Raw genomic sequence first — 22,165 nt, forward strand, 5'->3', positions numbered from 1 at the left:
TGTATGGTTTCAAAACATGTTATTGCTTTACTAATCTCTTACACTTCAGTAGCACTTTTATTTTAGTCTTTATATATAATGAAGGAGCTAGTACCTGAAAATAGTATTGAGATTTATGTTACATATAAAAGTATAAAAATCACAAGTCAACAGTGTATTTAAGATTAGAATCTAGAGATCTGATTCCCAACAGATTTTGTACTGCTGTCCTACCAGCTATAACCATGAGAATAGAAATAGCAAATATTTTCCCTTGTAATATAAAGTCATACTTTTGACTTCAGAATGAAGTTATTTTAGAATTTTACTATCCTATTGTTTTATTGGTTTTACAATACAGTGGTGATATATTTTGAACATATTGATACAAAAAGGAAAAAAAATCACTGGTCTTATCTCCTATGGTCATTGTCAGTGCCTCGGAAAAGCAATTAAATATGCAGTGCTTTTCTGAGCTACTCTCTTTTGAATGTGACATTGGATTTAACTTAACATCCTGGATTGCATTGCTTCTGTGGTATGTACCAAGTATGATGGAGGTACTCAACAATATTTCCTTGCATTGTCCATAATAAATATTTGCCCAAGAGTGGGTAGGGTGGAAGGGGAAGAAAGAAATGTTTTTCTCTTGTAGAGGAAACTTGTAATGTAGGACTTATTTAAAGAGTATTTATAGTCTATTGTTGGTCCTTGGGTGTGTCATACTGCTCTATCCAGGTCTGAATATCTGAGGTAGTTAAGAAACCACTTCAGACTGAATTGTATTCGATGATTTCTCTTATTTATACTTAATTTTATCAACTTGACATGTCCTTCCATAGATAATTTTAGTGAGATGAGTGTTTTTCTTCAAGAGACCTCAAGTTTAATATATATTGACCCCAAATTTGGCCATATATGTTGTATAACTTGGGTAACACTATGAAATTAAATACCTTTTCTTCAATGTAAAGATGTTGAATAGTTAAAGGAAACTGCCATCAGCAATCTGCAAACTTGATAAATTATGGATTGAATAGTTTAGATTAGATTACCCTTTTTCCTTCTTCTTTCTCTTTGTATCTCTGGGAGATATACTTCTTATTGATACCCATATCTTTATGTAGAGCTTCACATTTATGGAATAGTTCCTTTGGTTTTTCTGTCACTGCTGATTTATTGTCGAGATGTTTCAACCAGAAGCCCTGTTTGTTACGATGTAATGACCTATATACTCCATTCTGAAGTGAACCTTAGCATTCCTGTCATTTGCTTGAGCATTTACCATTTGGGGAAAAAAGTAGTTTACATGTCAGTCCACTTTCCTGTCTTAATTGTCCTTAAATTTGAAACGAAACAAAAGGAAAGTTTTTTTTTAAAGGGCTGTTTTGTATTTTTATTCTTTGTTGTTAATTTTTTTTAATGTTTATTTATTTTTGAAGAAGAGAGACACAGCATGAGTGGAGAGGGGCAGAGAGAGAGGGAGACACAGAATCCCAAGCAGGTTCCAGGCTCTGAGCTGTCAGCACAGAGCCCAACACGGGGCTTGAACTCACAAGCTGTGAGATCATGACCTGAGCTGAAGTCGGATGCTTAACTGACTGAGCCACCCAGATGGCCCCCTTGTTTTGTATTTTTAAATGTCCTTATTTTACAGAATTGTAAGTGATACTAGTATCTTAGTGTTCGTTAGGTTGTTTTATGACTTCCTTTTTTCAGGTACAGGTTAGAGTATACATTCCTTTTCATTGACACTATTCAGACCCTGATATCCCTGAATGTTCATTTTGTCGGTTGATTAGTGGGAATATAGGGTGGAGGGTATGGGGATATTTGTTTGCCCTTTTCTTCAAAACGAAGGAGCTAGAGCAGAATGATCTGTGTCTGCTTACCTGCGATAATGTAATGGGTTGATATTGGCAGGAGCTTGTGGTTTGATGTGCCATCACTTCCATCAGTAAGGTTAATTGCTAACAAATGACTAAATGGGAATTTAGGGGGAATGCTACAGCTGTCTGCTATGTTAGTGGTAACAGGAGTTCTGGCGCCATTTCAGGGTCGCTATTTGTGTCTGTCTATCAGAGTTAGAATACAGTTGTTTCTCTCAGTTTCAGCCTTCTCTATAGAATTTCTGTCAATTGTTTGACTCCATTAAGTGTGGAGAGGAAATAAAAGCTTGAATGACCAATCCACCAGGGGCTATGGATAGACCCTTTCTTTGTCCATACCCAGAGCACTGCATTAGGTCTCATTATCCATTTATAATAAGTGACCTTTGCCCCCTGGGTCATTGAAAAATATTCAGTGTGCTTTTCTGACACATAGGGCACCTTTCTCAGCAGACACATGAAACAATGGGACGTCTGGTAGTCTGGAGGACCAATACACATTTTAGGTTTTAAAATACACAGCCTTGTGCCAAGTCACTTTGGCATTTTTTTTTCTTTGCTCTTTTATGGTTCATAAATGGGTTAAGGGGATTCTAATGTCTGGAAGATAAGTGTAGTTTTCCTTTTTTTTCTTGTAACTCAAAAAAAATTGTTGCCATATTTTTCAGTTTTGTTCTCTAGAAAGGGTTTGCCTTCATCTCTACTCTTGTATTTTCTGATAGAGAAATATAGAGATTTGGATGTAGTGCATGGAGAGAGCTATCATATTTGGAAACTATTTGCCAAATATACCCAGGTGCTCTGGAAGTTATCTGAGACATATTAAAAACCTGTCTTCTAGTCCTCTGCTCTGCCCAAACTGGTAGTGGTTAAATCTCCCAGTTGAAAAGTTTGAGAAAGGATTTGACCCTTTCTTGGTTACTATAGTCCAGATTTCTTCTGTGATATGAACTTGGACCCCGGACCAGAAATCCTTGCACATCTAGTTGTTCTATCTCTGGCTTCTAGTACATAGATAGACCTGGAAAAAGATGGAGATAGCATAGTAATTAGCAGATGAAATATATTTACAAAGCAAAAAAACTGTCACGTCCAGAGCTTCACACCGTGTAAAGTGAAGCTTGACTACCAGTAACTAACTGTGTGGCCTTAGTACACTGTGTGTGTTAAGTACTGGTGAGTTCTTGACTGAAGAATGTTGGGGTAGGGAAAATAAAAGATTGAGACTACTTCCTTAGCAATTCATATGCAGAAAATTTTAGAAGAGGGGAAAATGTTTATAGAAGTACTTTTTAAGTTTAAGATGCATGCATTTCCTTAGTAAAGCCTTGTTCCTCTCTTAGAAGCCTACTTATTTTGTGTTTAGTGTCACATGTATTGGCTTGCTAACTTTACTAAAAACATATGAGACACACAGGGATTGAGAGAAACCCAGCTGATTACAAGTTTTCAGCCACATTGTCCAGGGAACCCAGGTATCTTTATTCCGGCAAAGTAGTTTTCCTATTAAGTGATGTGCTATGGCATGCTCTCAGATATTGGGACATAGAGGTGTTATCTCCCAAGAATAACCTGTGAGACCCAGTACAGATTTTTCTTTCCAAACCAGTTATGGAAAACCACTTACGGTTGACCGTTGAACAACATGGGTTTGAACTGCATGAGTCTACTTATACGTGAATTTTTTTTATAGCAGTACTGTAAATTTATTTTTTCTTCCTTATTATTTTCTTAAGAACATTTCCTTTTTTCTAGCTTACTTTATTGTTTATTGGTATGACTTCCGGTCAATAGTAGGCAATTAGCAGTAAGTTTTGGGAGAGTCAGAAGTTATATGTGGATTTTTGACTGTGGGGAGTTTGGCACCCCTAGCCCCTGCTTTGTTTAAAGGTCAACTGTAGTTGTCAGAACTCTCTCCATGACAAGAATTAATATATTAACCGGATTATAGCACCATTTGACAAATTGCTTACTAAATACATCAAAATTGATTGGACATTCTGTATTTGAATTGACAAATGGCTGCATTAAGAGAAGGAGGGAAATCCATTAATTATAGCTGCTCTCAACCATAGGAAATATAATCACATAAATATGGATTTTGTTAAAACAAAAATCTCTGCTTTATGGTAGTGTTGCTTATGTGTGTATCTACACTTCTTTGCCATTAATAAAAGGGCTGCTCTTACCCACTGTCCTTTAACTGAGACAAAAATAATAATAGTTTCTGCTGTGTTATAGGTCTCAGGCTCTACTGACTGTAAAATAGTTTTTAGTTATTACTCCAAAAAAGTGGAAAATACCGGGCAGCCTCTGTAGTTGAGCCTTTCTGCTCAGTTCTTGATTATATCTCTATTTGTCCATCTTGCATGTGTGTTCTTGCTTAGGTCAAAGCTTTACTTTAGCTTTGATGTTGTATAGGCTTTTTATCATCACTGAATTTCTCCTTTTTAGAAAAAAATTTTTCGCATGATCTGTCTTACTAAAGGTAACCATCCAGTGACCGAGGCATAAGGGAGGTGGGTGAATGCCATAGATTGTCTCTTTCCGGTTTGAATCTGTTCTCCTTATTGTTGTCATATGACAGGAGGCTTTTTGCCATGTGATTTTGTGGAACTTGGTGGAGAGACAAGAAACACTGAATTGCCTTCATTGCTTTTATACCATTGGTTTCTTTGCCTCTTCTACTATGCTCTCTTTGTATTTTATGACCACATGAAGAACATCAGAATCACTCTTATAGGATGTCAAGTCTGGGTCAGACTGAGATTTATAAGGAGTATTTTGAGGCTAGTGGTTATTTTTGTTTTTTGTTTGTTTGTTTGTTTGTTTTCTTCCTCTTGGGCACTTTGCTGCCTTCCAACGCTATATTCCAGGTGCCATTGGTCCTTCCATGGCTATGTCAATTGGCTTTTAAATATAAGACCAATTCAATATTTTCTAACATGAAGTCTTCTAATTCCTCAAGGGTATTATAGAGAATGTAGAGTTGTGGCCCAAAGTACTTTCTTTGTTTCTGTCACTACATGTAAAGCTCCGTTGAATGTCTGTAACTTCCTTGTGTTGTGAACTTCTGGTCAAGGTAATTTTTCTCCATTGTTTGATAGCATTATATGGTAACTCAGATCAGGATACATAGATGTTTATTAAGATGATAAAATGATTACATTAAATTAAGGAGACATGGAACACAGACATCATGGAGACTAAATCAATGAACAGTTGATATTTGAGGATAAACATCTTTTATATGTTTATATGAAAATTTTAATTTAAAATAAAGAACCTACTAGGTAAAGCCGTGATGAGTTGAGGCAGTTTATGCTTCAGATTAAGAACTTGGTCTTTGGAGTTTGCAATTGTAAATTCCATTTCTACTAAATGCTAGTGATTTGGGGCAAATAACCTCTCTGGGCTTTTGAAATGGGAAGTTAATAATACTTACATTATAGATTGTTGCTAGTTAGATTAAATAAGGCTATTCATCCAAAAAGCTTTACACATTATCTTGGATAGAATAAAAACTCACTAGAGATAGCTGTTAGCTGTAGTTGGTATTAATAGAAATAGTATCCTTGTTCTCTCTGGACGTCTTTCTTGCCTCTCTCAATTCGAAGTGCTTTATGACTAAGATACTACCAGACGGCATGGCTAAAGATGCTTTGTTGTTAACAAACAGCAGTGAAGATAAAACATTGGTGCTGAATCATATCTCCTCTGCTCTTAAGTGGTCATCTGGATAAGTGTGGCTCTATCCTAATATGTGTGCATTTTCAAAGCTATGGAAAGAAATTTTACTTAGCAATTCTAATTTATTGATGCAAATTGAAAATTTCTCCTAGACTTCTTTGTTTTGAGTATCTTCATTCCCTTAGTAATTTTATAGGGAGTGAGATTTTTCTTGGCATCCACTGCATTCTAAAAGGCTTTACCCTGAAGGTCCTTTGTGATGGTTGCTTTAAGACAACAGCGTTGTCCCTCTCTTGTTTCCTCTGTTTTTTAAAATCTTTTTTTTTTTTTAAGATTTTATTTCGAAGTAATCTCTACACCTGACGGGGGGCTCAAACTCACAACCCCGAGACCAAGACTTGCATGCCCTACTAAGCCTGCCAGGTTCCCCCAAATCTTTTTTTTTTAATGTATGGCAGATAAAAGTATTATGATAAAGCCCACCCACTATTGTATCTTTTCACCTACAAATACTTGAGTGTGTATCTAATGATAAAGATTGAAAGAATCATAACTACTGTGCCATTACATAATAGATAGTTTATACAGTGATGATGATTTGTGGAAGTAACTCTTTCCAGTAGTTTTACACTGTGGAGCAGTAGAAGGGAGAGCAAGCCTTGGAAACTGTTTTTCTTGGAAACATTTGGAAAGAGAGAAAACCCTGTGGTTGTTGTAGGCTAGAATTCTGTCTCATTCTTTCCCCCATTTTCTTGGTTCTGTGAATTTTCTGATTTATTTAGAGGTAAAATTTTGAACATGTAGTTTCTCTATTGTGTGGAATACATCATGGATCCTTAATGATTGTTTGGAAAGATTTTTATTATATTCTTAAGCATGGGTTGCAAACATTGGCGTCTTCCACGTCTAAAAGCTTTTAACTCTCCATGCCAAAAGAACTTCACCTCTTTTGCTTAGGCAAGAGAAAATCTGTACTTAATTCTTCCTGCTGTATAATGATCTAGACTTTCCTAATATGTAACTAGATAGTAAGTAAATGAAGCATGGAAAAGACTGCGTTAATTCTTTGCAAAAAAAAAAAAAACAACAAAAAAGATTTTTGTTGTTTTTACATTTACAAACAACTGTCTCTCCTTTATTTTTGTTTGTTGTACTTTATTGTGGGGGCTGGGCTAATGACATTAGAGTGTTTGCTCTTCAACTATGCCATTAGAGATGGGACCAAGAACAGTAAGTTTAACTAGCCTGTTGCCTACTTGTACAAATTGGTACATTGATGACTGAATTCAGTTTAATGAGCAAAAACAGTGATTTGTTTTTTCTTTTTACCTTCAAGACATTGGTTCACAATAGTTTCTGCAAATCCTCTACTCATCTTAGTCTCTTTGCAAAGGGTATTCTATTTTAGTGTTCCTTGAATTTAGAATGGAAAATTGATTATTCCTGAGGGAAATGCATCTAGCATACATGGTTACCTGTAAGAATACATTTGCCATTATTCAAGGATTACAGTTCATAATTCTACATAGAATTAGCATTGGCAGACCTGGCTTCCAGCAAACAGTCATTTTCCTCAACAGAAACACATACTGCCACATGTCCTTGAGCAGTTGCTAAAAGCTGGTCCTATATTTGATACGTGTGTGTGTAAATAGAGAGATAATGATAAATGGCTATATATGGAGAGAGTAGAAGAATGAGTGTGTATAGGCACTTCCACAGTTCCCCCTTAAAGAAAATATCACTAAACCTAAGAAAATAGGGGAGAAAATGCATGACTCATTATGCAATAAGCTCAACTTTTGTTTCATACATTGGTTTCCATCATTCATTGGTATGCAGCCGATTTCTATGTTTTCCTTTCTTGGACTTCTTGGATTGACTGCACTAACCGTATCAATTGTAGTGTGCTTGTTCCACAACTTTTTATAAATATAAATTTTTAAATAGGTACATGGTAAATACAGTTTTAAAGATATCAAGGAATGTTAAGTGAAAAATAATCTGTCTCTGTGCCCAGCCATCCTCATCCCCTCCCAGGAGGCAGTTGCTATAACTGGTGCCTTGTAATCTACATTTCTGTAAAGGAGAACTTTGATAAGAATGGTTTTGTTGTTATTCAGACTTACATGTCTTGGTAGATTCCGTGACCCATGGTAAGACAAAGTTGTTATCCGTAAGCTCCAAGCAAAGTATTATGTAGTCATAATATCCTTTAAAATAGTAAGGGTGGACTTTTAAAGCTATCCTGCTCTTGTTTTAATGTATATATAATGTAGTCGAACTAAGAATTGAGTTGCCATAATACATATTAAATAGGCATTGTGTGCATCATTCCAGGTAAATAAACTCCACCTTGACCTTAGTTGCAGATGTTTTGAAAGGATTGTTGCAGTCTCTTTAGCTCTTAGAAGTATATTGGGTCAGTTTGAAATATTTAGTGGAATACCTGATCTTGCTGATAGCATGAAGCCATGTTTTCTTCTTTCTCTTCATTTTATGATATTTAGGGGTATGGTGAGCAAAACTAAATTGTGAACCCTTTCAGACTACCTCCGGGTCTAACTTGTCCAGATGCTGTATGTCAAATGACTGTTAGGGCAGCAGGAATAACAAATGAAAGCTCCTTAGTTTATGTCTTCTGTGGGAATATTATATGATACTTTGGGGGTAGAGAAAAGGAGACAGAGCAGGGCGAGGAAGAGGTGCACCCAGTGTTGTCAGTTATTCAGTGAAATCTATTATCTCATAGGCAATGAGGATATGTCATTTTTCTAATTATATATTGCCTGTGACTGTTCTTCTGGGAATGTGGAATAAAAGGAAAGTGAAACCAGAGATGTACAATGAGTGACTGTTAGAAAACTTTAATAATTAATTAGAGAACATCTATGGTACCACAGGGTCAGGGTGCAAGGAAAATCATTGATCCATTTAGTATATAACGTAGGTAAAGCTTGTTCCATTTTATGTATTGTAACACTTCAACTATTGTTGCTCTGGTACAAGAGATGGCCCCTAATAAACAGAATAGCCAGTAATATATAGTGCTATTGCTTAACTCCTCTATGTATGCAACTCAGTGAATTTACTTTTAAATGGAAACATGTATAAATCAGAGAAAAAACTTCTTTCTAGACTTGAGTAGAAATAGAGTTGCCTCCTTAATAAGAGTAAGAATGTTTCCCATTTCTTAATGTATTTAGGTGTGACATTTTTGACCTGAGAGCCTTCTCCCTTCTTTTTTATTTTTTTAAATTTAATGTTTATTTATTTTTGAAAGAGAGGGAAAGACTGAGAGGGGAAGTGGGCAGAGAGAGAGAGAGAGAGAGAGAGAGAATCCAAAGCAGGCCCCAGGCTCTGAGTTGTCAGCACAGAGCCTGATATAGAGCCTGAACTCATGAACCTTGAGATCATGACCCTGAGCCAAAGTCAGATGCTTAACCAACTGAGCGACCCAGTGCCCCTAGCCTTCTCCCTTCTTAAAAAAATTATTTTAAAAGACTAGGGTTTAATTTTTGCCAGTTTGATAGTATAAAAGCCTAACTTGTTTAAATTTGCAAGTCTCTGGTTGCTACTGTTTACATGTGTTTGTTGGCTGTCGTATTTCCTCTTTTGTGAATTGCTTGTTCACTGGAAAATGCCTTAGACCACTTTGCTTTTAGATTGTCTTTTGAGCCTTTCTTTTTAAAAGGCAAATTTTGATTTCTGTACTAGGAAAGTACATTCCTAAGCAGCATTTCTTCCTCAGATCCCAAGTGCTTTCTGATCAGAAACAGAGTTTGGTAAAGAGCCCTCTCTTGTTGTATGGCTGCTATATAAATGCTGTTTTTAATAAGTACCAAAAATATATTGAAGTTTGTCCTTCGGTGAGAGTTTATCACTGTTGGCCTTTGGGTGAACTTTGAGCCAGAGCTGTTTCATTCAAGGCAACATGATGTCATTTAACTCACAAATTTCTCTTTTGCTAGAAAAAGGAATGTTGTTCCCCTAAATAACTGAAAGGACCAAATAATGCCGGCACAACATTATTCACCTCTCAGGTCTCCACTAAAGACTTCAGCATGGTGAAGGTTTTATTGTTTGTGGAGGATGGGGTAGGGGGGTGGGATACGTTAGGGAGTAGGAAACAAGCTGCATTTGGTCTTGAGTCTTTCGAAGAATACTTTATTCCACTGCCCACACGGCTGCTGCTGTGACCCAGCTCACACTCCTCCAAAAAAAAAAACCTTTTGGCTCTACATTCATTTCTTCATTAAAAAAGACTCTCTAAGTTTGTTTCTAAATTTATATATTCAGGTTACAAACACATTTTAGGTTTTTCAACAGGAGCTAAACCAGAGAATTGTATCTCATATGAAAAACTAGATACCATTTAGATTAGCATTTTGCCCCTTATTTGAGAAGCAGACTTCTCTATTCCAATAGCGTTGAGGTTCATTTCAGGGAGTAGAATAGTTTTTTAAAATCTTCTAAAGTTGGGAGTGTGGAGTTCACTGGCAGCAGCACCTGTAGTTGATTAGCTATGTCCTCTGAAGCTTCCAGAGCTCCATCTAAAAGAATTTATTACTGGGAGTTCAAGAAATGTAGGGAACAGTTGGACAAGAACAGAATAGAACCAAATAGATTTTCCTTCATTGGCTTCATACATAATCACTGCTCATTGTTCAGTGTTATGCTTTGTGTTAGTTTATGTAAAAAGGATGCTTATAACCTGTAAGTGGTTGGTCTGTTTACTTTGATATGCATTGCCAAATCTTTTTTCTTTCATTGTTTTAAAAGCACATGGTACTGGGAGCAAATAATTACTCCTTTTATTCCAACATCTTAACAGAATACCTAGACCCTGGGTACTCTGTTGTAAACTCTATAGTTAGGAGATCTGACTTTTTTTTTTTTTTTCTGAATATCTAAACCATGCCCAATACACTAAGAAAATTAATTACCTGCCCTAATATGTTCAATATATTAATGGTGAAAACTTATCTTCAACCTTCTAATTGGAAGACTGGATATTTTGTAGGTGAATCTAGATTACTGAGATCTAGCTGTTACTTTTAGCATATTTTAGAAAGAATTTGATTCCTTGGAATTGAGGATATACTATTATTGTTTTGGCAAAAACACCCTGAAATGTCAAGAAGTTTAAATTTCTCCAGGACTAGAACTCATTTTTGGAACCTTGATTCAATCCTACATACCCTAACCTACAAGTAATAGTCTATATTCATTCTATTACTCATTGTTAACAAGAAGACTTAAGAGTGTCTTTAGATGTCTGTTAACACAATGTTTACAACTCTTTCACTTAGTTATTATTTGAATTGCTTAATGCTTTGTATTCATAGTTTAACATAATCTAGAGCAATACTTTTAACTATCTCTAATGCAGAAATACTGTATTTTGTATGGGTAATTTGTAAAAATTCTGTACTGTTTGATCCTTATGTTACAGGGCAGAAGACATCTAAAAATTGAAAACCAGAGAACTTATGCAAAATATTTATATATTTGAGAAGTTATATTATGAATTGACATTTTCCACTTTATAATATTGAGAATTTTGTTATGTGGATTCAGACTTAGGGTTGTTATCAAAGGAGCATTTAATCTTTCTGTTCATAATTTTACTCCTGTTGTTCTACTGAGTTGGAAGGTTTTTGGGTTTAGATTAACAGGACTAATTTGCAAAGGTCGGCACTGCAGCAGATTTGTTTTTGTTTGCTTTGCATATAAACACATATTAAAATATATAAATATGTACATAGAAACACACATATGTACACATACACACACCGGTATATCACTTAAGACAGCAAAATACACGTCGTGATTTTTTTTAGCATTTATTTACTCACTAGAAGCATGATCTGCTTTCCTGAGAACACAATATAAACAAAGTCTGGCTCACAGTTACCTCATAATGATCTGCTCATCCTGCTCTTGCTTGTTGATCTATACTTACCACATGCCTGTGTGTAGAGGCAGTACTTTTGAAGTTGTATTCTCTAAAGTAAATTGGTAGTGTATCCTTTTTAGTTAGATGGATAGGTTTGTCTTAAATTACTGTTCTAAAGGTAGGGAAGGAACATGGCAGAGATTTTTATTTCAAAATTCCATAGTCTTTTCCCACCCCAAGTTTATTAATTATCTAAGAACAGTTGGCAAATGCAGAAGATACTAAACATTTTTCTTTATATAGAAGGTGTGTATGTTGGTCCATTAAACTTAGGCTTGTGAGATACAGAGCTTAATTTTTTTCTATAAAAAAACTGCCTTCCTGTAATTCTCTTTTGTGCCTTCTAACATATGTGGAAAAATTAATCTCAGTCAATTATACCCCCTCCAAAACTGCATCTAAATTCTATAGGGCTTTCAGAGTGCAAAGATATGAAATAGGAGAATTGGAGACATTTTATCCTTAGCATGACCACTGGGCTGTTCGAGTTCCCTGCCTGATCGATGGTTACTGGTTCAGATAGGTCTCTGCAGCATTCATCCGTGTTTCTACTTCGAAGCCTTCTAAATACCTGTCAGTTCTCTGGATCTCATCCATATTACTCTTGGACACATACTAAATATTATTCTCACCTGATCCATGGGGAACTTGGAGAGGTTATCATAGACTTGGTTGTGTAGACACACTATGTGCATACCTCCTCTTCTCTTGCACCATGTGGAATCTCTTGCTACTTCCCCTGAACTCTACTCAAGAATAAAGATACAATTTTTTCACAGATGTTTTATCCCTAAAACTCTCGGGATTCTGCCATTTTTTACCCTTTCTTGGGGACTGGACTCTCTTTTTATCCCTTTTATGGCACTCTTGCTCAAATCTCAATCTTTCCTAATAATGGGCTGGTTAGAGAACATGGAAGCTTTACTCTTTTTTTTTTTAATATGAAATTTATTGTCAAATTGGTTTCCATACAACACCCAGTGCTCATCCCAAAAGGTGCCCTCTTTATTATCATACTTAAAAATTTTTTTTCTTGTCCCAGGGTCAACATTTTGAATTCTTTTTTTATTGTGACTTCGTGGGTCATTGCTTCCTTAAGGTAGTGAACGTGACTGTTCTTCTGACCTGGATTAGGGAAAATTTTTTAAACACAAAGAAAAGTGAGAGAAAGGGAAGGATATTTATTTGATGCTGAAAATATTATCCCACCAGACTTGTATTTTATATTGTGAATCTTCTGAATGCTTCAGATCTATTGGAAAACTATTTTTTAGTGAATGTAAGGTAATAGAACACCTCTTACAATCTCTATTTAAGAATTCAGGATTCAGGGTTAATGTTTTATAGGTATATATTTGGTATTTTTATCACTTTCTTTGGAAAGTAGAGGACAGTTGGGAGGAGGAAGAAGAGGATTCTTCTTTTTCTTTTTCTTCCTCTTTTTTTTTTTTAACTTTTTGCTATGGGAAATGCCAAACATACACAAAATTAGAAAACAGTAGAATAATGATGCTCCATGTACCTATCATCCAGCTTCAACAATGATGAACTCATGACTAATCTTCTTTCATCTACAATCCTACTCCTTACCCCCTCCCTGACACTATATTCTTTTAAAGTTTATCCCATTTTGATAATGGATAAATAAATGTCCAACCATTCTGGTGCCATTACTTAGTCCAGAACCCCAAACTCCCTTCACCTAATACTTACTGAGTGCTTATTCTGTGACAAGTACTAGCTTTGACTCAGCATGTAGAGAATGCAACATAAACTCTTGGAAGAATTCTCATCAAATACTAGTTAGTTATAAAAGGGTACAATTTCTCACTTCGCATTACAACTTTCTTATATCTTTCCATCAAAAATCCCTAGGTTTGTCGTCCCTCTCTGCCCCCTTTGTTTTACTGACTCATCTTCCACTCTCAACCTGCCTCCTCATACCCAACCATGCTAGCCTCCTAATAATTACTGAAAATTTTCGTTTATGTTCTCACTTAAAAAATTTTTGTACTTGATATTCTCTTTGTAACACTTTCCTCTCATATATCTGTATGGCCTATTCCCTCACCTCCTTAAAATCTTCTTTGCCCTCAACTGCTTTTCAAAGGCTGTCCTAACCTTTAAATATTTGTCCTTAGTTACCTTCTCGACTACTGTTTGTAGAGGGTTTGAAGGATCCACTGCTCTGTTCTGTATTAAGAATTTAATATAAAATTTATTTATTGAAAAGATAATAAATGGTTTAGAAACAACTCAACCTTTTGCAAACATAAATGTACTTAACAGTTTTGTAGTATACACCAAAATTATTCCCAAGAGGATGCTTAAATATTAATTAGATAATTATTATGATACTCTTTTCTTCATGGTAATCATTTAGAATTGCAAGAAATCAGATGTTATGCTTTGGTGGTCATTGGTGTTTTGTGCCAAAGGCCACATACCTCTCACTAGCAGAACTATGATTTTGAAAAAATAGCAGCTAATCATTTTAGCCACTGCAAATCTTACACTTGAATACTATTTATTTCCCTCTGACTGGTAATTGATGGCTTAGGTACCACTTGTCCTCTGCCACCAAGTTAAGTTAGGTTTTTGTGAGTGTACATCCTTTTACAATCTTGCCCAAGGTTCTTCTACTCGGTCTACTTCATCTGTTATCTGTTTCACTAAGATTTATTTCTTCAAGATACCTTGTTCTGGCAAGAGTGCAGTGAGATTTGTGTTTTCAGTCAGTGCTCCTGAAAGTGTATAGCTCCTAATAAGCTTTGAGATATTTAAATATGTTCATATCCTTTTATTTCCTTTTTAGGAATGTAGCCAAGGAATGTATCTCTGGGTGATGGAAATTATGAGATAATTTTCTGTTTCTAATTCTTTTCTTTTTTAATACTCACCTATTTTCCTCCCTCCTTCCCCCCCTACTTTTCCTTTTTCTATTTCCCCCAGTACTTCACTGCTTTATTTCTCTCAGTATTAAAATCATACATGGAAGCAGAGAGTATATGAGAAATTACTGTGCCTTCTGCTCAGTTTTGCTGTGAATTTAAAATTATTCCAAAAAATAAAGACTATCTTATAATAAAAATAAGCAAATAAATATTTAAAAAGAAGCTAAGTTTTTATTGGGTTAATATTTGGTTTATAGTAGGAACTCAACAAATGTTTGTTAAATAATTTTATCACTTTGACTAAGCAAAGGTTCTTCTTTGTGTGAGAAAGTAGGCTTTTTGTGTTTTCAGCCTATATTCTACCACTGAAGAACTGGGGAAACTAATGAAGTGCCCAAGGAAATGAAATATTTCTTTGGATAAATGAAATGTTTCAGGAACTGAAAATGTTTTTAAATTAAAAATGCATATTTATGCCTTGTAATTTATATGTAACTATTAAATAGACTCTTAAAGAATCTTGGCATTTGTTTTAAAAATTCCTTCACAAATTATAGGAACTGCATCAAATTAATTTCTTTGTTAATTGGAGGTGATTGAAATGTCCTAAATCCTGAATGCTATGAAATACACTGGTGCACGTGTAGTGGATTTGTCACTGCTCCTTAACGTACTTGCGCTGTTAAGATGTAGTTGGTTGTTTATTTCTTTTACACCGATATATGTCATGACGAAATTTGTATAGATACTTTTTAAAGTATACTCTTAATTGGAGATCTTTCTTAGTCCTAAAAAATTCAGTCTTTCTTGTGCATTAATTATTTAAATTGCCTTTGTGCATTTAATGTTGTATTTTATCTTAAAAATTAACACAATATCCAGGATGGTCGTGCCCACATTAATTTTTCCACTGCAGGGGTTAAAGTTGTTAAAATATGTTTTCTTTCCCTTACAGTGGTTCCCCCTGGAAGTCCTGGGCCCATTACTCGGCATGGGTCCTATGACAGTTTAGCTTCTGACCATAGTGGACAGGAAGATGAAGAATGGCTTTCTCAGGTAAAACTGTAAAATGTTTGGCCTACTAAAGTGAAAGAGAACAGAAATCCATTGTCTGTTTTTATTACTGAATTCTAAGAACTGAAAAATTATTTTCCTTAGAGGAAAATAGGCAGAATTTGGAACTCTTTGTAGGATCACCAAGAATTAATCAGTTGTCTTTCCATATTAAGAATTTCTTATAGGGGGCTCCTGGGTGACTGTTAGTTGAGCATCCGACTTCAGCTCAGGTCATGATCTCTCAGATTGTGAGTTTGAGCCCTCCATTGGGCTCCATGCTGACAGCTCAGAGCCTGCAGCTTACTTCGGATTCTGTGTCTCCCTCTCTCTCTGCCGCTCCCCCACTCTCACTCTGTCTCACTCTCACTCACTCTCAAAAATAAATAAATAAACATTTAAAAAATTTTCAAATAAAAAAATAATTTCTTGTAAGTACTGCTGCAGGGATGTATATCCATATATTTTATATGTATTAGATACATGTGTGTATGTGTACATTAGCCCTCTGTATAAAATAGGCATTTCTTTCAAACAATCCATGTATATCTCTTAGAACTTTCGATTTTAGATGGACTGTTTGGGTTAAAATAAGAATTGGCCTTGTTGAAAGTGCAACCATTCAACAATCTGTGGGATTTGTTTTGTGGAGCCAACATTTTCTGAAGATTGGGCCCATACTTTGATTAGAAAAGTTCAGCATTCTAATCTGCACATGTCCTGATTGTGCCCAGCTGGGTTTCTTTTCCTCAGCTCACGTACTACTGCTTCCAGTGGTCTCCAAAGCAGTCCTGTGACAGCTTCAGCTGACCCTTTCTCCCTTTGCCAGGTGAAGCTGTCTTCATCTCAAGGGCTTTGAAATAAAAGATACTTGGGCAGATTTCAAAATGATGAGATTACAAATGACTTCATTACAAATGCTGTTATGTCTGCCTCAAGTCTGACATCATTTGGTGAAGTTAATGACCTGTCTCAGATTACCAATCCAGAGGCTTTTCATCAGACAGGTGCCTCAGTGGAGGCCCATGCAGTTTCACTGCTTTCTCGGGGAGGGTAGCCCAAAAAAACAAAAGGGAATCTGGAAGTTGGAGAATCAAACTGTTTCTAGGTAACATACATTTCATTACACCTAAAGTACTCACAGGAAGCTCCTTGGATGAAGGGTTGATACTTCAGCTCCTGGCATATGGAGATGCCTCCTTCCTTGAGGAGATACCACAATGAAGTAAAAAAACCTAAAATGCTGGCAAAGAACCCACTGTCCTTCACTTCAACTTTTCAATCAGGAAAAGGGGTAATGTGTGCTGTCAGTGTGAAAGTATATACAATATGTTTGTACTGCACACAACAGGAGAGTGAATAGGAACATCTGGCCATCGCCTCAGTGAAATTGCATAGGCATCTGTTTACCTCTCGGCTCTGTGACACGGATGGTTTTGAGCTTAAAATACACAGAATGCTTTATCTGTGGCCTAATTTGTGTTGTGGAATACAACTACTTGAATCAGAAATCACTGTCCTAAATCTGAGTAGTTTTCGCCCTGTGATTAGTGGGAATGTGAATATTGTTCCAAGACCATGATGCTTTTGCCCTTTAGGACTTAACAAACCCAGAGCTGCACTCTGAACCTTTTCAATTATGTTTTGTTAAGAATTAATCACCGCAATCAGAGAAATGTGATTAAATATAAATGAACTCAGGGCAAAAATAAGGCATGTGGAAGTCAGTTCTATGAAGTGTATATACAGACATGGATGTAGCAATTAAAGACATTGAGAAGTAGTTTTTCACCAAATGTTTGCATATTTAGTGTCTTAGTCAAGTTGCTCATGTATAAAATCATTTGATATGTTTATTTTCAGGTTTTATCTTCTACTCTATGCATTATCTTTAAAGTCTTTATTATAATATTGGCACCATTCCCTATCCCCTCCATAGAGCATGAAACTTGTAAACATTTTAGTGTTACTGTTTTGCCACACTTATCGGTAGTGGAGGAAACATTCTAATTGAATAACAGTATTTTGAAGACAAATCTAGTCTGAGAGAAAATATATAATACTCTTTTCATTTATTTAAAAGTTGATTTAGGGGAATTTTGAAGGCAGTATAGTAAATATTATAATATTTAATTGTAGAAAGAAACTGGCTTTGGGTGTTGAAAATTATTTCAGACCTTTTGTTTTCCTTGGATAGTTCAAGAACAACGTCAAGTTTGTCATGAGCTTGATCCTCAGTGAAGGAATTACTTTTAATCTGTGGATTGATAGGTGTAGTATTCAGTGCATGGCCACAAAGTGGTAAGTACTGTCTAGAATGAATGAAAAAGGTACTTCCTAGGGAGTTGATGCTAGTTATATGAGGCAGGCAACTGGTCCTTTTACTCTCACGTGACTTTGTGTTCTGTATGTGGGGGAGCATGTGTGTGTGTGTGGATTCACACCTATATAAATACACACACACACACAATGAATTTTTTGTTTATTGTGGTAAAAATCAGTACAAAGAGGTAGTGAATGTTTATACAGGCTGTGATTACCATTGTCTTCTGATTGTGGATGCCCCTTACCTCTCCCACTTGGTTAAGATGGGCTTCTCTTAGAGTGTGTTCAGAGACAAGATGGAGGGAATCATGAAAGGCTCTTTGAAGGAGGTCATAATACATTTAAATCATGATTTTTAATCTGTTCCAGGTAGAAATTGTAACGCACACTGGACCCCACAGACGTCTGTGGATGGGTCCACAGTTCCAGTTCAAAACCATCCACCCCTCAGGCCAAACCACAGTCATATCATCTAGTTCATCTGTGTTGCAGTCTCATGGTCCAAGTGATACTCCACAGCCCCTTTTGGATTTTGATACAGATGATCTTGATCTCAACAGTCTCAGGTAAGAAATAAGAACTGGGGAGTGATTTAAGTAGATTAATATATTCATTTGTAATGAGCATCTTAGGTTATATTTACCTAATTTACTGTGTCCTTTTGGCACACTACTAATGGTGCAAAAATACATGCACTGTAGCTTGTGATTCATTATTATTGGTGGGGAATCTTATGTGGGTTCTCCTCACATTCAGTAAGTATTTGTGTTTCAGATTGTGTTTTCCTAAACCTAATATTCAGTGCATTAAAAAAAAAATCTCAGGGGCGCATGGGTGGCTCAGTTGGTTAAGCATCTGGCTTCAGCTCAGGTCATGATTTTGGGGTCCATGAGTGTGAGCCCCATGTTGAGCTCTGCGCTGATGGCTCAAAGCCTGGAGCCTGCTTCGTATTCTGTGTCTCCCTCCCTCTGTGTCCCTCCCCCTTGTGCTCTGTCTCTCTCTCAAAATAATAAATCAACATTAAAATAATAATAATAAAATCTCATGCTGCTTTCCTCCTATTTCTAACTGCTTAAAGTCTGAGGGTACCCTCCTTTCCTGATCTTACTGACGCTTCTTCATCTTTCAACCAACCTTCATCCAAATCCTGCTTATTCCCTCTTTTAGGCTTTAAAAAGTTTTTGGATGAGAAAGAATTGATATAAATTCACTTATAGTTGATTGTATCTATATATTCCTCATAGGTATTCTCTGACCCTCACTTGTAAGAGTCATAGTACAAAGTTTACAAGTATGCTTTTTATTATTAAAGATCTTTTTTTTAATGCAATGGAGAACTTCTTGACTTTTTTAGGTCTCAGGTTTGCTAACCAGTTTAATTTGTTACACCCAGACTTGACACATTAGGATATAACAATGAAGGGCTTAGTCTAATGCAATGTAATCTCCCTTTCTTTGTCTTCTCTTATAAAAAGTTCTGTAATGTATCTTATTTAAGTCTAAAATAGACACTTTTCTTGAATCTCTTTAAAAATTATGGAAAAATATGTCCCAATCATATGTTGGAAATATATTTTTATATATCTCTTTGTCAATATCATTTCTAACAATGCAAAAGGTGTTGTAGAGATAGATTAGTCCCAAATGTTTCTTCCTTAAGAGTGATTCATGGGGGGCACCTGGCTGGCTCAGTTGGTAGAGTATGCGACTCTTGATATCAGGGTTGTGAGTGCAAGCCCCACACTGAGTGTAGAGCTAACTTAAAAAAAAAAAAAAAAAAGAGTTGGGCACCTGGGTGGCTCAGTCGGTGAAGTGTCTGACTTCAGCTCAGGTTATGATCTTACGGGTCATGGGTTTTAGCCCCACATTGGGCTCTGTGCTGACAGCTCAGAGCCTGGAGACTGCTTCAGATTCCTTGTCTGCCTCTCTGTCTGCCCCTCTCTCTCTCTCTCTCTCTCTATCAAAAATAAATAAACATTTAAAAGATTTAAAAAAAGAGTAATTCATATAATGGAACATGCCTCCTGTAATACCTTTTTCAGTGTTTTAATTTTTTGTTTGCTTTGTACTTTATTTCTTTCCTCTATACATTTTTTTTTTAACTTAGCAGATCTTCAGCTTTTCAGAAGTGGGACTTTTCCCCCAAGATGTTAGGCAATAGTGGCAGTACTGAGTGTTACGCCAGTTTTCACCAGTACCAACTATTAAATGTGATCTGGTTTAGATAGCCAGTACATTTTCAGGAAGTCATCAGTCCTCAACTTAATGATTTAGTGTGTAGTTATTCATGTTTCTAAGTCACTCATGTACTTTAATGTTAATAATAAGGCATTTAAACTACCCTACGACCTAGCAGTTGCACTACTAGGTATTTATCCAAGGGATATAGGTGTGCTGTTTCAAAGGGGCACATGCACCCCAAATGTTTACAGCAGCACTATCAACAATAGCCAAAGTATGGAAAGAGCCCAAATGTCCATCGATGGATGAATGGATAAAGAAGATGTGGTACACACACACACAACACACACACACACACACACACACACACACACACAGTGGAGTATTACTCGGCAATCAAAAAGAATGAAATCTTGCCATTTGCAACTATGTGGATGGAACTGGAGGGTATTATGCTAAGTGAAATTAGTCAGAGGAAGACAAGTATCATATGACTTCACTCATATGAGGACTTTAAGAGACAAAACAGATGAACACTGGGAAGGGAAACAAAAATAGTATAAAAACAGGGAGGGTGACAAAACAGAAGAGACTCATAAATAAGGAGAACAAACTGAGGGTTACGGGAGGGGGGATGGGCTAAATGGGTAAGGGGCACTAAGGAATCTACTCCTGAAATCATTGTTGCACTATGTGCTAACTAATTAGGATATAAATTTAAAAAATAAAAAATAAAATAAAAATAATAATAATAAGCATTTAAAATAGATGACCCATAAAACTATATATATTCTCTTTATTGAACTATTCACAAGTTCTTTTTTTTTTTTTCTGATGACTGTCACCTGGTGCTGTAATAAACCCCTGTCCCTTTTCTTTGGAGGACATCTCTAGCTTTCCTATATAGACAGCTCTGTTCCTCTGCTTTGTGACCTCCAGCTTGCTTAATTACTCTTTACCTCAGACAGAGCCCTTCATCTAAGAGTTCTCTAACTTGCTTCTTCAGACAAAGCTACTTTCCTGAACTCCTTCTAGAATTTTCCCTAGGGGCTTTCCTTTTTCTTATAATGAGCATATAGACTCTTGGTTAAAACCTTAACTTCCATTAGAACACAGTTTTGATGGGAAATTCAGATTTGACTTACATCATTTCAGTCGCAAGTGGATTGTTTAGTACCATTTCCTGCCCAGCATCCAGCTAGAAATGCAACTATTTACATTCTCCTCATTCCTGTTTACGATTGCTCTTAGTGCCTCACCTCTATTTCTTCTACATTTCTTTAGGCTTATGTACAATGACACCATGGCTGTTAGCCTTATTTTGTCCTTTGAATTGTAAAAACTTATTTAGATGTTTTTGATACAGCCTAACCCTTTAACATCTGGTACCCTGTCCTGCACTCCATAAGGTATCACCAAGAATTGCGTGGTGCTCTGATAGTCTGCCTCCCTAGATCCTGATCTAAATGGGGAACAGGCAGGTGTTGAGTTGACTGTCATATTCATAAGGACATCCGGGGTGGCTTAAACTCATGGCAGCTCCTGACTTGGGGGAGGGATTTAAACTGTAAAAAAGGTGAATGAAATATTTATTCAGAGACCTAAGAAATAGATCACATAAAGAAGCTGAGATACAAAGTCTAGTTTTCTACTCAAGAATAGCTCCTTTTCCTTTATTATTTTATTTTTTTCATCTGCTTAATTAACACATCCATCAGCTCACATATTTAGTGTGTGTGTATATATATAATATGCATATTATATATATATATAGTGATTTTTTTGAGGACCTCTAAGTTCTCCTCTTTTAGCAGATATCATTCATGTAACACCGTGTTATCAATTATAGTCACCATGTTATACATTAGGTCCTCAGACCTTATTCATGTTATTTTATTTTAAGTGATACATAATTCACATAACATAAAATTCGCTGCATAATTCAGTGGTTTTTAGTATATTCACTATTTTGAGCAATATCCCCACTATCTAATTCCAGGATATTTCCATCACCTCTACCAGTTTGTTTTTATTTTTGTCATTTTTATTATGGAAAAATTTCAAATATATATAACCATATTAAAAGTTAAAATAATAGAATAAGTCCCCATGTATCTGTTGCCGACTTCAACACATCAGTTCGTGACCAGCCTTGTTTCATCTATAACCCCATGTACACGCCACCCATAACTCTG

The 22,165-nt window shown here is 36.0% G+C and overlaps 1 protein-coding gene across 12 annotated transcripts in view; it reads left to right on the forward strand.

The window, feature by feature from the left end:
* BCAS3 (BCAS3 microtubule associated cell migration factor) overlaps positions 1–22,165 on the forward strand; it is a 608,014-nt gene that overhangs the window by 320,666 nt on the left and 265,183 nt on the right. For all 12 annotated transcript variants that reach the window (XM_042915733.1, XM_042915732.1, XM_042915730.1 and 9 more), the window contains 2 exons: positions 15,367–15,467; positions 18,159–18,355. In XM_042915733.1, coding sequence (XP_042771667.1) covers positions 15,367–15,467; positions 18,159–18,355 — 298 coding nt within the window. The remainder of the gene's footprint in view (positions 1–15,366; positions 15,468–18,158; positions 18,356–22,165) is intronic.

Source organism: Panthera leo, chromosome E1, assembly GCF_018350215.1.
Source record: "Panthera leo isolate Ple1 chromosome E1, P.leo_Ple1_pat1.1, whole genome shotgun sequence".
In the NCBI taxonomy this organism is placed as follows: domain Eukaryota; kingdom Metazoa; phylum Chordata; class Mammalia; order Carnivora; family Felidae; genus Panthera; species Panthera leo.